At 37.9% G+C, this 14,177-nt stretch overlaps 1 protein-coding gene across 1 annotated transcript in view; it reads right to left on the bottom strand.

Annotated features, from left to right (window-relative positions):
- Positions 1-14,177, bottom strand: part of LOC309709474 (mucin-2-like) — a gene marked incomplete at its 5' end in the record, with an annotated part of 52,323 nt that overhangs the window by 28,513 nt on the left and 9,633 nt on the right. The window contains 17 exons of the mRNA XM_082538089.1: positions 5,616-5,772; positions 5,867-6,100; positions 10,102-10,247; positions 10,608-10,632; positions 10,728-10,838; positions 11,130-11,268; positions 11,425-11,576; positions 11,730-11,830; positions 11,920-11,972; positions 12,101-12,356; positions 12,458-12,584; positions 12,666-12,760; positions 12,902-13,066; positions 13,345-13,482; positions 13,564-13,633; positions 13,706-13,819; positions 13,922-14,072. Coding sequence (XP_082394215.1) covers positions 5,616-5,772; positions 5,867-6,100; positions 10,102-10,247; positions 10,608-10,632; positions 10,728-10,838; positions 11,130-11,268; positions 11,425-11,576; positions 11,730-11,830; positions 11,920-11,972; positions 12,101-12,356; positions 12,458-12,584; positions 12,666-12,760; positions 12,902-13,066; positions 13,345-13,482; positions 13,564-13,633; positions 13,706-13,819; positions 13,922-14,072 — 2,234 coding nt within the window. The remainder of the gene's footprint in view (positions 1-5,615; positions 5,773-5,866; positions 6,101-10,101; positions 10,248-10,607; positions 10,633-10,727; positions 10,839-11,129; positions 11,269-11,424; positions 11,577-11,729; positions 11,831-11,919; positions 11,973-12,100; positions 12,357-12,457; positions 12,585-12,665; positions 12,761-12,901; positions 13,067-13,344; positions 13,483-13,563; positions 13,634-13,705; positions 13,820-13,921; positions 14,073-14,177) is intronic.

Raw genomic sequence — 14,177 nt, 5'->3', positions numbered from 1 at the left:
GCAGACAGAGTTACAGGACTCTCTCCCAGACCACAGACTCATACTCATAATACAAGTCAGAGCTTTATTTAAGAAAATAGAAGAAGAAAGTTTTTACTTCCAATAGTGTTAACGTGCTACACAGGTCATGAACAAGATTTTTTTTTAATTTTCATTGTAAGTGGGCTAAAGCAGTTAAATAAAAGTAGTCTAACATAAATGTAAATGCTGTGATTTGATAATTTTAATAAACCATGTAACGTGGATGAATTAGATGCTGGCGTGACCACAGTCCACACATCTACTGTTTCTCACAGTGGTCCAAGGGATCACTCAGGGAACTAACTTAACGAGCTAACTGAGCTAACACGGTGACGCTGTGCAGCCCCATGCATGTTAGCATTAACGGAGTACTTGCCGTGTTAATGCAGTTATGGCGTTAATGTCAATTTAACAACATTAACGCTGACAGCACTATCAGCAATATTAAACAAGAAGCCAAACCTGAAGAACATACCTATGGCATGACGACAACAGTGCCTTTGTTCTATTTTTTTTCCTTTTATATCTAACGTATAACCGATGACTTAACATTTTTTTAAATTTAAATTTACACATGTAAAGAGCTCAGCTCAGTTCTACTGTATATTAGAACCTGCTTGATTCCCAGTAATAAAACAAGTAGTAAATACTTGTTTTTTTTTATATACAATTTTTATTCGTTTATCAAGAATAGCATAAAACAACACAACCAAACAGAGAAGAAGAAAGAAAAAAAAAACACCACCCCAAAAAATCCCACATCCACACAGACACAAAAAAACATATTTTCACTCAATTACCCACAGATATAGAAAGAGAAAAAGATAAACTCCAAAAATGAATTGTCCTTTACACTTGCTTCCTATTTAACTGAGAACATCTTAATCGCAACCACCCCCCCTCAACAGTTGGGACAAATCATTTGGCAAATAAGAAGGCAAAGGGGACCAAACATTGAGAAAGAGACCCTCATTTCCTCCTAAAATAGCAGCAGTTCTTTCGTGAGGAATAACTTTAAATAATTCTCTGTACCACAACGTCACAGAGGGAGGTTTATCCTTAACCCAATTAATGAGAATACATTTCCTAGCTACCAGCAATAGTTTGTGACATAATTTGCGCTGCAAGTGATTCAATGTTAATTCTTTTGAGGGTAGGCCAAGAAGAAAGTACCCGGGGTCCCTTTGAATCAGGTTGTTAAAAATATTACTTAGTTCTTGAGATATGAAGCTCCAAAATCTTTTGATTAATTTACATTCCCAAAAGTAATGAAAAAAAGTGCCAGTTTCTTTTTGACATTTACTACAAAGATGGGAAATATGAGGTGCAATCTTATGCAAGACATTAGGAGCTATATAAAGGCGATGTATGATTTTGTATTGGGTTCTGTCTTTTCGCTTAATAAGAAATGTCTCAATATCATCATATATAACTATTTCTGAAGACTGTGGAATTCTAGAATGAACGAAGTTACGAACCTGGAGAAAGCCAAAAAAGTGGTCTCTAGGAATATTAAAATTTGACTGCAATTGCTCAAAGTTCATCAGTGTGTTGTTTTGATACAAATCGCCAATTACCCTTAATCCCTTTTTGTGCCACTTATCGAACATGCTACAAGACATTCCTGGAACAAAATCTTTGTTTCTCAGTAAAGGAGTCAAGAATGAAGTGCAATCTTCTCTACCCAACCTTTTACGCATTTCCCCCCAGACCCTTATTGTATTATAAATGATTGGGTTATTCTTAATCCCCATTTTTAATATTGTTTTTTTTGTCACAGACAGCTAAGCTCCAAAGGGAATAAGGTAAAGTGGACCAAGAGTCTAGGTGAGAGTGAGAATTTAGATAAGCATGTAGCCACTCCCATAAGATACAGCTATGACATGCCCAATTATAAAAAATTTAATTTGGTAAGCCTAAGCCTCCCCTATCTATAGGCAATTGTAGAGTTCCAATCCTTAATTTAGGTTTCTTGCCACACCAGATAAATTTTGAAAAGGCTTTTTCTATATCACAAGAAACTTTCTGAGTGATCAATAAAGGTAGCATTTGTAGGGGATATAATAAATACTCATTTTGATTAAGTTCACACGCCCCATAAGAGAAAGCGGCAGTTTTTGCCATCTATCTAAATCTTTTTTAATTTTTATTATAACGGGTGATAAGTTCAGTTTCCATAAATCTTTAAGAACTGGTGGAATGTTTAGCCCAAGGTATGTAAAGCCGCTGGGGGACCATTGAAAGGGATTAGAGATATCTGGCAAAGAGTTAATCTGATCACCCAGCGGCATAACTTCTGATTTCCCAAAATTAATTCTGTAACCAGAGAATGAGCTGAACTCATGTATGGTAGACATAATAGCTGGTATTGATTGTTCTGGTTTTGATAAGAACAGCAGAATATCGTCAGCGTACAATGCTATCTTATGATTTGTTCCACCCACTGTTATACCATGCACATCTTGGTGCTGGCGAATAGCCTCAGCTAGAGGTTCAAGTGCTAATGCAAAGAGGAGAGGGGACAGGGGACAGCCTTGCCTCGTAGCTCTTTGCAATGGAAACGCTGATGATTGTACACCATTAGTTATGACACAAGCTTCTGGAAATTTGTAGATAGTTTTAATCCATGCAATAAAACCTCAACTAAGCCAAATCTCTCTAATACATTAAATAGATATGTCCACTCGATTCTGTCAAATGCCTTTTTGGCATCTAAAGATATAACATAGGCTTTATGATTTGTCTGATTCGAGTATTGTATAATATTTAATAGTCGTCTAATATTTGTAGATGAGAAACGATTTTGGATAAAGCCTGTTTGATCAGGGTTTATGAGCAGTGGGAGAATGCCCTCAAGCCTCCTTACTAATAGCTTGGAGAGTAATTTAGCATCGACATTGATGAGACTGATCGGTCTGTATGATTCACACCTATCTGGAGATTTATTTTTCTTTAGAATTAACAAAATATTAGCCTGTCTGAGTGTTGGGGGCAATTGGTCATTCTTAAAAACATATCAGTCAATGGTCCTACAAGAAGGTGACTTAGTTTTTTATAAAACTCTGGGCAGAAACCATCAGGCCCTGGTGCTTTTCCTCCTTTAAGGGAGTTAATAGCAAGGCACACTTCCTCCTCTGTCACAGGGTTATTTAACTCTTTTCTGTGACTTTCTGATAACGATACAACAGGCACCTTCTCTAGAAATTCCCGCATCTTCCCATCTGTATTACTACACTCTGATGAGTATAAGTGTATATAAAACTGCTTCATAATTCGATTAATATCCATTGTTTTATAATGCTTAACATGTTTATTATCAAACAGTGATTGTATAACGTTTGTATCTGTCCTGCCTTTTGCTATTTTTGCTAAGAGACGGCCAGGTTTATTCCCAGATTCATATAATTTATGCTTAGCAAAGAAAATTGCTGCCTTTGCTCTTTTAGTCAGTAATTGATTTAAAGCTGAGCGGGCTGCTTCTAACTTCTTAAGTATAGTTTTGGACCTGGAGATTTTAAACTGCACTTCTAGTTTTTGTATTATGTGCTCTAAATCGAGTTGTTCTTTTGACGCCTTTTTCTGCGCTATAGTGTATGAGATAATACTACCCCTAAGATAGGCTTTAGCAGTTTCCCACAATAAAGATGGGCTTACATCTTCCGTTTTATTAGTGGTCATAAAAACATTCCACTCTTTAGTGATATATTCAATAAATAAGGGGTTACTCAATAAATGAGGATTCATCCTCCATCGGCGGGAATTTGGCTCAAAATAAGGTGGGTGAATATTTATACTTACTACTGAATGATCAGATAATGGACAAGACCTTATTGAACACTCTTCCATCCTATCCAACACCGTCTTGGATTACAGGAGCAACTCTATTCTTGAGAAGCTCTGATGGGGGCAAGAAAAAAAAGTAAAGTCCCTATCTGTGGGTACTCGCCAGGAATCAAAAATTTCTAGATCAGAACAGAACTCTTTCAATCTAATGCTTCTTAGCGACAATTCACTCCCTGGTGGAGATTTATCAACCCTAGGATCAGGAACACAATTAAAATCACCTCCCAACACCAAATATGGGGAAGCTATGGCTGAAACATGGGTTAAGAGATTGGGAAAAAAAGAGACATCTTCTGAATTTGGACCATAAACACATCCTATAGAAACAGATTCTCTAAATAAGAAACCAGATATAAGAATGTAGCGTCCTTCCTTATCTTTTATGACTTTTTCTATGGTTAGTGGCAACTTGCTATGGATAAGGATGGCTACTCCTCTGCTTTTTGTGTTATATGATGAGTAAAAAACTTGGCCAACCCAATTTCTTTTTAGTTTTGAGTGTTCCAAATCATTTAAATGAGTTTCTGAAAGTACGGCAATTTGTGTTTTTTCCTTTTTCAAGAATGAAAGAAGTTTTTGTCTTTTAACAACATTATTCAGCCCTTTAACATTTAAAGAAATTATTTTAAGGTCAGTCATATCAGCTCAATCTCTTTTGTTATAGTTTCTTTTCCCCCTCTATTATAACATGATGTGTGGGAAACCATTTCTCGGAGTGCGCTACTGCAATTAAGCAAACGGATGTTTCCATAGAAGGAAATGCGGGTAATTTTAGATACATTATATAGACAAAAACATGAAAAAAATAAAATAAAAATAAATAAACAACAGAAACAATAACCACGCATATTAATGATAAAAAAAAGGAAAAAAAACAACCCCTAAAATCCCCCTTTCCTCCCCCCACAAAAACGATCCTACGATCCATCAAAAAAGAAAACTTGGTCTCGTGAAACCGAGCAAAAGTCACTGACAGAGAGGCAAAAAGGAAAAGAAAAAGACACAAAACTTCCTCTCCAAACTCCCGCATGCCACCGAGAGAACCAGCCAACCTCATTTATATTTCTGAGTTAAACATGTTTTACTTTATAAAGTTTGTAAGAAAAAACAAATAAGAAGGGACGGGACAGTTAAATCATTCCTTAATAAGTGTACAACTTCCAGTTCCAATATACCTTAACATGGACTGGGTATCCTTAAATTAAGAGTATGTCTAATATTTAAGTGCCGTAATAGAACTAATCATATTCAATCAATTGCTGTCGGTGTTCAATTTAACTCAAATTGTTCAAAAAAGCAAGAGCATCTTCAGATTTACGGAAGGAGTAATTGTTCCCTCCGTGAGAAAAGTTAAGTGTAGCAGGATAGCGCATATAAAAGCGCATATTTTTCTGGATAAGTTTTTGGCACACTCCGTTAAACGCACGTCGCATCTCTTTTACTCCTGTTGCCAAATCTTGTCGAATATGAATGATCTGTCCATCATAAGTCAGGGGGCCATTATCTTTAGCTGCAGTGAGGATCCTAATCTTGTCTACCGGATTATGCACCTTAATAATCATTGCACGAGGGTGATTAGGTCTTGATAATCCAATGGACCGATGGGCTCTGTCGATTTTGATTTTCCCCTGTGTAGTTTGAATACTCAACAATTTGAATACTCAACAAAAATACTTGTTAATTAAAATTTAATCAAGTATATAAAAAGCTGAAATGTCATTTTATTTTGTGAGTGAAGAATAACTACTTACGACAGATCTCTGGAGTTCTCCATGCAACACAAACACCGGCCTCAGCACAAGCCTGAGCATAAGCTGCAACCGCTGTGCAGAAACATTCACAGTCTCCTCCTTTGTCACAGGTACACGCATCTTTCACACAGTTTTCATAAAATGGAAGGTGGTCTACCTATTTAATCACGAAAAATGTATTAAAAATATGTGACAATATGTATGATAAAATTAGCCATAGAACTCATTTGGACAAATTACAAACATATTACCTTATAGTGGCATTCGTTAAATGTCTCTTTTATGATATGACACATAATTTTTGCCCAGTTTTCTCTGGGTGCTGATGTACAAGCTTCAAGATCAGCTGTCTGATCTGGGAAATTGCTGTACAGTTTCCAGCTGTTTGCAAACTCTAGTGGTTTGCTCACTACCAGCTGACCCTGGGTAGTGAAGTCATTCTTCGCATTACCATCAAAATTTCCACACAGGCCACACACCTCCCCCTGGAGAAACAAGAGAAGTTCATTGCTTTTTTTTAATAACACATGACATGTGTTCCATAAAGTACGGTGGCCCCTAGAGACAAAGCATGTACAAACTCCAAAACACTTGCAAACTCCAAAACACATGCAAACTCCAAAACACTTGCAAACTCCAAAACACATGCAAACTCCAAAACACTTGCAAACTCCAAAACACTTGCAAACTCCAAAACACATGCAAACTCCAAAACACTTGCAAACTCCAAAACACTTGCAAACTCCAAAACACTTGCAAACTCCAAAACACTTGCAAACTCCAAAACACATGCAAACTCCAAAACACTTGCAAACTCCAAAACACTTGCAAACTCCAAAACACTTGCAAACTCCAAAACACTTGCAAAATCCAAAACACATGCAAACTCCAAAACACAACAGAAGTGCTCCAGGACGCTAGGGGCAGTGTTGAGCTTTTGTTACCTAGTAACTACACAAGCCAGGAAGTACCAATGGCCGGATTTGGGCTGTATCCCAATTCAGGGTCTGCAGCCTTAAAGGCCGCATTTTATGGCAGATTACGTCACAGCGACACGACGAAGGCTGTCCCAATTCAAAGGCTGCTCGAAATGCGGCCCTCAAATGCGTCCCTGAATTTTAAGGATGGGTCGGTGTCCCCTTCATGGCCCAACATATCCCAGATTTCATAGAGCGGTGGTTGTGTGGATAATTTTGCCGAAAAAAAACGACGGAAGCGGAGCCGCCGAAGAGTAAACTTTCAGAAGTAAGTACTGAATATTATGTCACTTATTTATGCACAAATGTTTTTATAATGAAGAACATTAAAACATTACTGTTGGCCACATGTCGGGAAAGTTATGTGACATTAGCGATGGTTTTAAAGCCTTTACTTCAAAATATACGCCGTTCAATAGTTGACTTTAATCTTACAGAGAATGTGATGATTTTATGGATAATTAAAGTCAGTCATATATCCACAAACACGACAAGCTGAAAGTCAGTGATACTGCTCGGTTTGCAGTCCTGAATATCACAGCACAAGCAGGATTCACTGCACTGTTAATGTTAGCTATGTTATATTGCTGCCTCTGTTTGGTGGTGTCGAGCCAAACGGACTTTAACGTGTGTTTGAACGAGCTGACGCTTCACTCGTTAAGCTGAAAGAAAGATGCTTTAATCACAGGAGTCACACATGTGTTCACTGTACCATCTGGGAACTCTCCTTGTTTCGTAATAACACAAACACTAAATCCTCCTTCTTTTGTGCTGTTTTGTAGCAGTGTATACACCTGAGACTGTCACCTGTCTGTCTGTCCTGCACTCTCTCTCTTTTTCTTTCTCTCTGATTGTGTAATAAAAGTATGAACATTAATTTATAAGTTACACTTGTGTTTGAATCCTGCAGCTTATCACACATTTGATTTCCATGTGTGACAACTGCAAGTGTCCAGAGTGAGGACAGACTGAGGGACCCACTTGCAGTAACAAGTTTAATATTCAGAAACCTAAAGTATGTATCAGCAGCAGAATGGACCTAAAAATAAATGTTTGTTCCAGTTCTATGAAGCTTTGAGTATTTTGGATTAGTAGTACTGCTGTGTTTGTTGCATCATATTACTGTAATTGTTTATATGCTTTATATATTTTGAGGTAAGTTGATCTATAGTGTTACATCATATTCTATAAGGATGTTATGTGTTTGTATACTTTCTGCCCAGTTTGACCCATTTAGCAGAAGTCAGCCTGTTTAAGGCTCTGATATCTATTCTGTATGACTTAAAGCAGTTATGACATGGTCTGATTTTCTCACCCAATAAAGGAATGATTCATATATCAGTCTACTCTTCATTTTATCAGAAACAGTTATCACAGCTTGTACATTTTCTTTTTATAAATATATGTAAGCAATGAGCCAAATTTAGTAATGCCAACATACTGAAGGAACAACATCCATCCATCCATCTTCATCCGCTTTATCCGGGGCCGGGTCGCGGGGGCAGCAGCCTAAGCAAAGAGGCCCAGACCTCCCTCTCCCCAGCCACCTCCTCCAGCTTATCCGGGGGAATACCAAGGCGTTCCCAGGCCAGCCGAGAGATATAATCTCTCCAGCGTGTCCTGGGTCTGCCCCGGGGCCTCCTCCCGGTGGGACATGCCTGGAACACCTCACCCAGGAGGCGCCCAGGGGGCATCCTTGTCAGATACCCGAACCACCTCAGCTGGCTCCTTTCGATGTGGAGCAGCAGCTGCTCTACTCTGAGCCCCTCCCGGATGGCCGAACTTCTCACCCTATCTCTAAGGGAGAGGCCAGCCACCCTTCGGAGGAAGCTCATTTCTGCCGCTTGTATCCGCGATCTCGTTCTTTCGGTCACTACCCACAGCTCGTGGCCATAGGTGAGGGTAGGGACGTAGATCGACCGGTAAATTGAGAGCTTCGCTTTTACACTCAGCTCCCTCTTCACCACAACGGACCGGTGCAGCGTCCGCATTACTGCAGCTGCAGCCCCAATCCGTCTGTCGATCTCCAGCTCCCTTCTCCCATCACTCGAGAACAAGACCCCGAGATACTTGAACTCCTCCACTTGGGGCAGGAACTCATCCCCGACCCGGAGTGGGCACTCCACCCTTTTCCAGCTGAGAACCATGGCCTCAGATTTGGAGGTGCTGATCCTCATTCCCGCTGCTTCACACTCGGCTGCGAACCGTTCCAGTGCGAGCTGGAGGCCCTCACCCGATGAAGGAACAACATTTGTCTCTTATATATGATACACCTATATATACACTGTCAAAGATACTTGTCTTTGAGTGAAGATTTAAGGTGATAAGACATATAAATAACTGCAACTTGAATCTGTACTGAGGCTCAGTATTTGACACAGAGTTCATGTTCACTGCTGTAATAGCTAATAATGATTAATATAATAACTATAATATTGGCCATATTATATTTACATTACCAAAGTGATATGACTTTAGTCTCATGAACAACATTAGCTAATTGTTATTTACTAACTAATCTTAAATGACTGTTCAGTACGGAAATGAAGCCCAAAAACCATGTTTTACTCTCCTGTGGTCTCAGCCTCAGATACTTCTCAAATCACACAAAGCTCTTGTAGAAACAAACAAACAAATGAACAAAATATGTTCTCCTTCATTTCTGTCGAACAAAGTTGTATGACACGTTTCCAGCGGTTAGTATCATGGTTGCTAGGCAACCTGGGAAGCAACAGAGACTAGACCGTCCCATACAGACAAACTTGCTGTTTATTTTGCAAATCGAGCTCAACACTGCCCCTAGCGTCCTGGAGCACTTGCGTTGTGTTTTGGAGTTTGCAAGTGTTTTGGAGTTTGCAAGTGTTTTGGAGTTTGCAAGTGTTTTGGAGTTTGCAAGTGTTTTGGAGTTTGCATGTGTTTTGGAGTTTGCAAGTGTTTTGGAGTTTGTACATGTTTTGGAGTTTGCATGTGTTTTGGAGTTTGCAAGTGTTTTGGAGTTTGTACATGTTTTGGAGTTTGCAAGTGTTTTGGAGTTTGCAAGTGTTTTGGAGTTTGCAAGTGTTTTGGAGTTTGCAAGTGTTTTGGAGTTTGCATGTGCTTTGGAGTTTGCAAGTGTTTTGGAGTTTGTACGTGCTTTGTCTCTAGGGGCCACCGTAATAAAGTATGTGTTCTGACTTTCACATAAAAAACAAGATGTGTATTTAAAGATAAAGGTTTATTTGACTCTTTCAGGAAGGGCCTGACAAAACGGGAAAAGGGATTTCATTCTCACAAATATGCACTTGTAAATTGTGGCTGGGGTGTGGTCTTTGGCCTGCTGCAGCGGAGAAAGCAGACACACAGTCAATTTATGTACCTGTGCACCTATTCTCCTTGCCTCCGCGCAGCCCCAAGAGCTCACTGTGACGCTTTCTCCGCTGCAGCAGGCCAAAGAACTCCTGCTGCCATAGAAATGTTTTCAAATATTACATTACATACATAGAATAATTCATTTTTAAACTGTCACTTACAGAGTACTGTTGTTCCAGTTGGATTTTAACTGTTGCTTTATGATCCGATATAACTGTTAGACCAATGTCAAATTCAACGACCAGATAGAAACCAAGCTTCCTTTTGGTGTACTGAATCTCAGTACCATTTGGAGAAATGACGTCCCCTTCATTTTCAGAATCAAAATCAGAATAAGAATACTTTCTTAATCCCTAAATAAAATATGTGGTTACAGTTGCTCCAAGAAAGTAAGTGCAGCAACAGACTAAACTATATTAAATAATTCATTATATTACAAAGTAACAAAATATAAGAAATAGCTCCAACATATAAAAATAGCAATTATAAACATCCAGAAATCAAACAGATTCAATATATAGGGTTGACACTGTTTAACTTTAACTGTTTAACTGTTTGCTGTTTTCACTGTAAAAATGTGCAAAAGGGTGTATTTTTTGCATTTTGTTTTTTTTTACTGTGCAATTTGAGTTGTACAGGTAGATAGTCACAGGTAGGAATGATTTACCTTTTAAAAGTGTGATTTCCTTTTCCTATAATGGAAAGTAAAGGGAGATTTCTTTCAATGTAATGTAAGATTGCAGTTAAAAATATTTTCCTCTACTTGCCGGTAGCTACATGGCCTTACCCCCAGGTGGATCCTGATCTTTCTGAAGCATATGGGGTTTGGAAGTTCACAAATCTCACTTTCTATGATAACAGTGAAGTTGTTCTTCTGTGTTTTATTACCACATGTGTTCTTAAAAGAGACAAGCATTAGCATGTTTATTTTATACAAACAGAGACTGCTGATCAAATCAAAATTCAGGTTGTCCTGTACTATTCAAAATCAAGTGTTAAATCTCTTTAAATATTGTAAAGTTAATTGCTTATTTGACAGCTGATGTTACTAAAAAAATATATTACTTATGCAAATGCACCTTGTGAACAAATAGAACAAATATGATAAGACTCTGTTACCACTAAAGAACTCTGAGTAATCACAATAAAATGAGCATACAATTATTTTTGATAAAAAGGCATGTATTACCTTGACTACAGTGTAAGACATCTGTCCATGAAAGCCATATGAGTTCTCATCAAATGTAATATAGTGACCACTTCCATAAATAATACATGTTCCTGGACATTTCTTGTCTGTGCAATCCCATTTTCCACTTTTGCAGGTGCTAAATGTTTCAGAAAGGATTGAAATTAAATACATTTTTGTAATAAGACTAAAACTAATATAATATATTATCAGTTTCAGTGATGCTATGTCAATCAATCAATCAATCAATCAATCAATCAATCAATCAATCAATCAATCAATCAATCAATCATACCATGTGTTGCATTTCTTAGAGATTTTTTCTCCACTGGAATAAAGTTTCTTTCCATGCTGACATGGGCATTGGTTTTCTTTTACACAGGAACCTTTACCATCATCGACGAGGCCTCTGGGACAGAGACAGCCAGATTTACACTCAGTGGCATCCTGGAAGGATAGAAAGAAAAATACAAAAAATAGAAAAATAGATGATTGGTAAAACCAACATGACATTGATAACACAAAGGCAGACTTTGTATCTACATTTTGAAAAAGTTAGTAGACCTAAAATGTAGGTCTTGATCAGCAAAAACAGCTTACGCATTCATTGTCCGGATTTGAACAGGTTCGAGCACACTGCACTCCAACATCTCTTTTGTCTGCAGTGGAGCAGTTGAAGTATTCTTTTGGAGAAGTGCATGCTGTAACAGAAGCAGGAACTACTTTAATATTCTGTAAATTAACTACAAATCAGTTTTATAGTAGAAAAAGAATATCATTAATAACTGACTTGAAGAGCCAGCTGCCAAAGGATCACAATGAAGAACTCCATCAGTGCATACGCTAGAAAAACACAATGCAACACAAAAGGACTTTAAATTATAGTTTGTACCAATATTGCTTGCATTATATTGCTTGCATTATAGTCATGGTTAATCATTAGTTTAATTTGTAGTCCTTAAATAACTCACCAGTAGTCATTGTTGATGTTAATGGTCTTTCCTGGTTCAATGGTTTCATCATTATGATAACAGGGACACTTTGCTTTGGGGACACAGATGTCATTGTCATCTAGGTAGTGATTTTCAGCACAGGAACAGCCGCCCACAGGCAAGAAGTCAGAGGTGCAGCTCTGCATCTTTGAGCTCAGCGATCTGCAAGTCAGCTGACATCTCTGATGTATGTAAGAGAAGGTCTGAGATGCTGGGCAGTTCTTGGTGCGTTTGTCTGTTTTATAGAAAATATGATAGTCATTACATCATAGTTTTGGACTAACTAATGAAAGAGAAAATGTCCATAAAACGTCATTACTGAGCTGTTTCACTTACTGCACACATCCTTTCTCCAGCCTATCAAGAACACTCCCTTTGATGCACAAGCTCTTGCAAAGGAGGAGAAGACAGCACACAGGCAGTCCTCGCTCTTCTCACAGTTACAGCTAGCATAAATACATCGCTGCAGAACACAGTGAATATTTTTATGGTATTACAGTCCTATTGAATTTAGTTAAAGACAAACAGAGAGGTTTTTTTGTACCTTGTAGTAAGTCTCAGCATCCACCACGGAATGGCACTGTGCAAAGGTACTATTTGGCTGTCGTAGCAAGGGGCACCAGTTCTTGGCAAACTTTTCTACAAGTAGATTATCAGTTTTGAAGATTTTTGAATTTATTGTATTTCTTTTGTGATTAGATACATATATCACAGAAAATCTGTCTTGAGCAGTAAAAAAATCAAAGGAATAATGCTTGATGATAATAGTTAACAACTTACCATTTTCCGTCCTAAGAGAACAAGGGTCATCAAGTCGTCCATGTCCATCTTTGCATGAATAGTCAGTTTTCCAAGAATTACTAAAAGTTCCTTCTTCTCCCTCCACCATCCCCTGACGAGTCCTCATGTCATCAGACTGCATCATGTTGTAATTCCCACATAAACCTAAAGATTGCAGGAAGTCGAGTACGTACAAAGGCTCTAAAAATATTGCCTCGAACAGTTTTGAGCATATTGAAAGTATTTGTAATTCTTCTTTTTTATTTTTAACCAAAATTTTTAATTACACTATGATGGCTGATGATGGTGAGAAAAAAATACAACACAGAAATAATCACAATTACTGTTACCTTCAAGACCAGTGGTATATTGATATTTTAATATATACATATTAACTGATAGTTGTACTTCTGATTATGGTTAATGGCTAATATAAAACCCACCACGCGTCTTTTCTCTGTAGCTCTGCTCCAGACTGACATAGACTTGCATCAGAGGCACATGCTGGATCTGAATTTGTAAACCAAAACTTGTCTGGAGCATGATGTGAAAGGATGAAGCATGGAATATACTGATATCTCCTGTGAGTCAACAGAAAAATAAAAATCAGAAGATCATATTTGGGATAAAATGATCAACTACAATCTTAGTTTCTGATATACCTGAGTTATAAGGCAAAGTGACCTTCTGTCCATTCTTCTGCACTCTGCCTTCAGAGGTGAAAATTATGGCCTGAATAAAAAAAAAATGCTATTAGAGTGTGGCTCAGTGTAAATTATTATAATTACTGTAGTTTACACTCACGTTGTTTTTGTCTCTGTTCAAATGAATTTTCAAGGTCTTGAGACAAGAGTCGTATTGTTGACGTGAACATTGTGTCAAATGGACCAGAATGGTAAAATTTGGACTCACATAATCCTGAAATACACATAGAGCATTTTGAGTACAGCCTATATAAAATGCCACCTTAATATCAGAAGATTGCATATCTTTAACAGTTGGAGGCGTTGACTCATTCACCTTGCTGTTCACTTTAGCCAGAGTGTAGTCACAGTCTCCATGGAAGGTGAAGTCTTTACCATCAAAGGTGGTTATGTATGAACCCTGTTCAACTGAACATGTAGCATGCATTTGAAGGCTCTCACAAGACCATTTACCTGCAATGCATGTACTGAAAACACAAAGACTTTAAGGAAAAAGCACACACTAATGAATTGAAAATAATACTTTTTGAAAAACATGAAATTCAATTCAATTCAATTCAATTTTATTTATA

The sequence above is a fragment of the Aulonocara stuartgranti genome (assembly GCF_965226115.1).
Source record: "Aulonocara stuartgranti genome assembly, chromosome: 7".
NCBI lineage: Eukaryota > Metazoa > Chordata > Actinopteri > Cichliformes > Cichlidae > Aulonocara > Aulonocara stuartgranti.
Note: the sequence above shows the minus strand (reverse complement) of the source record. Positions and strands in the feature narration are given on the sequence as shown.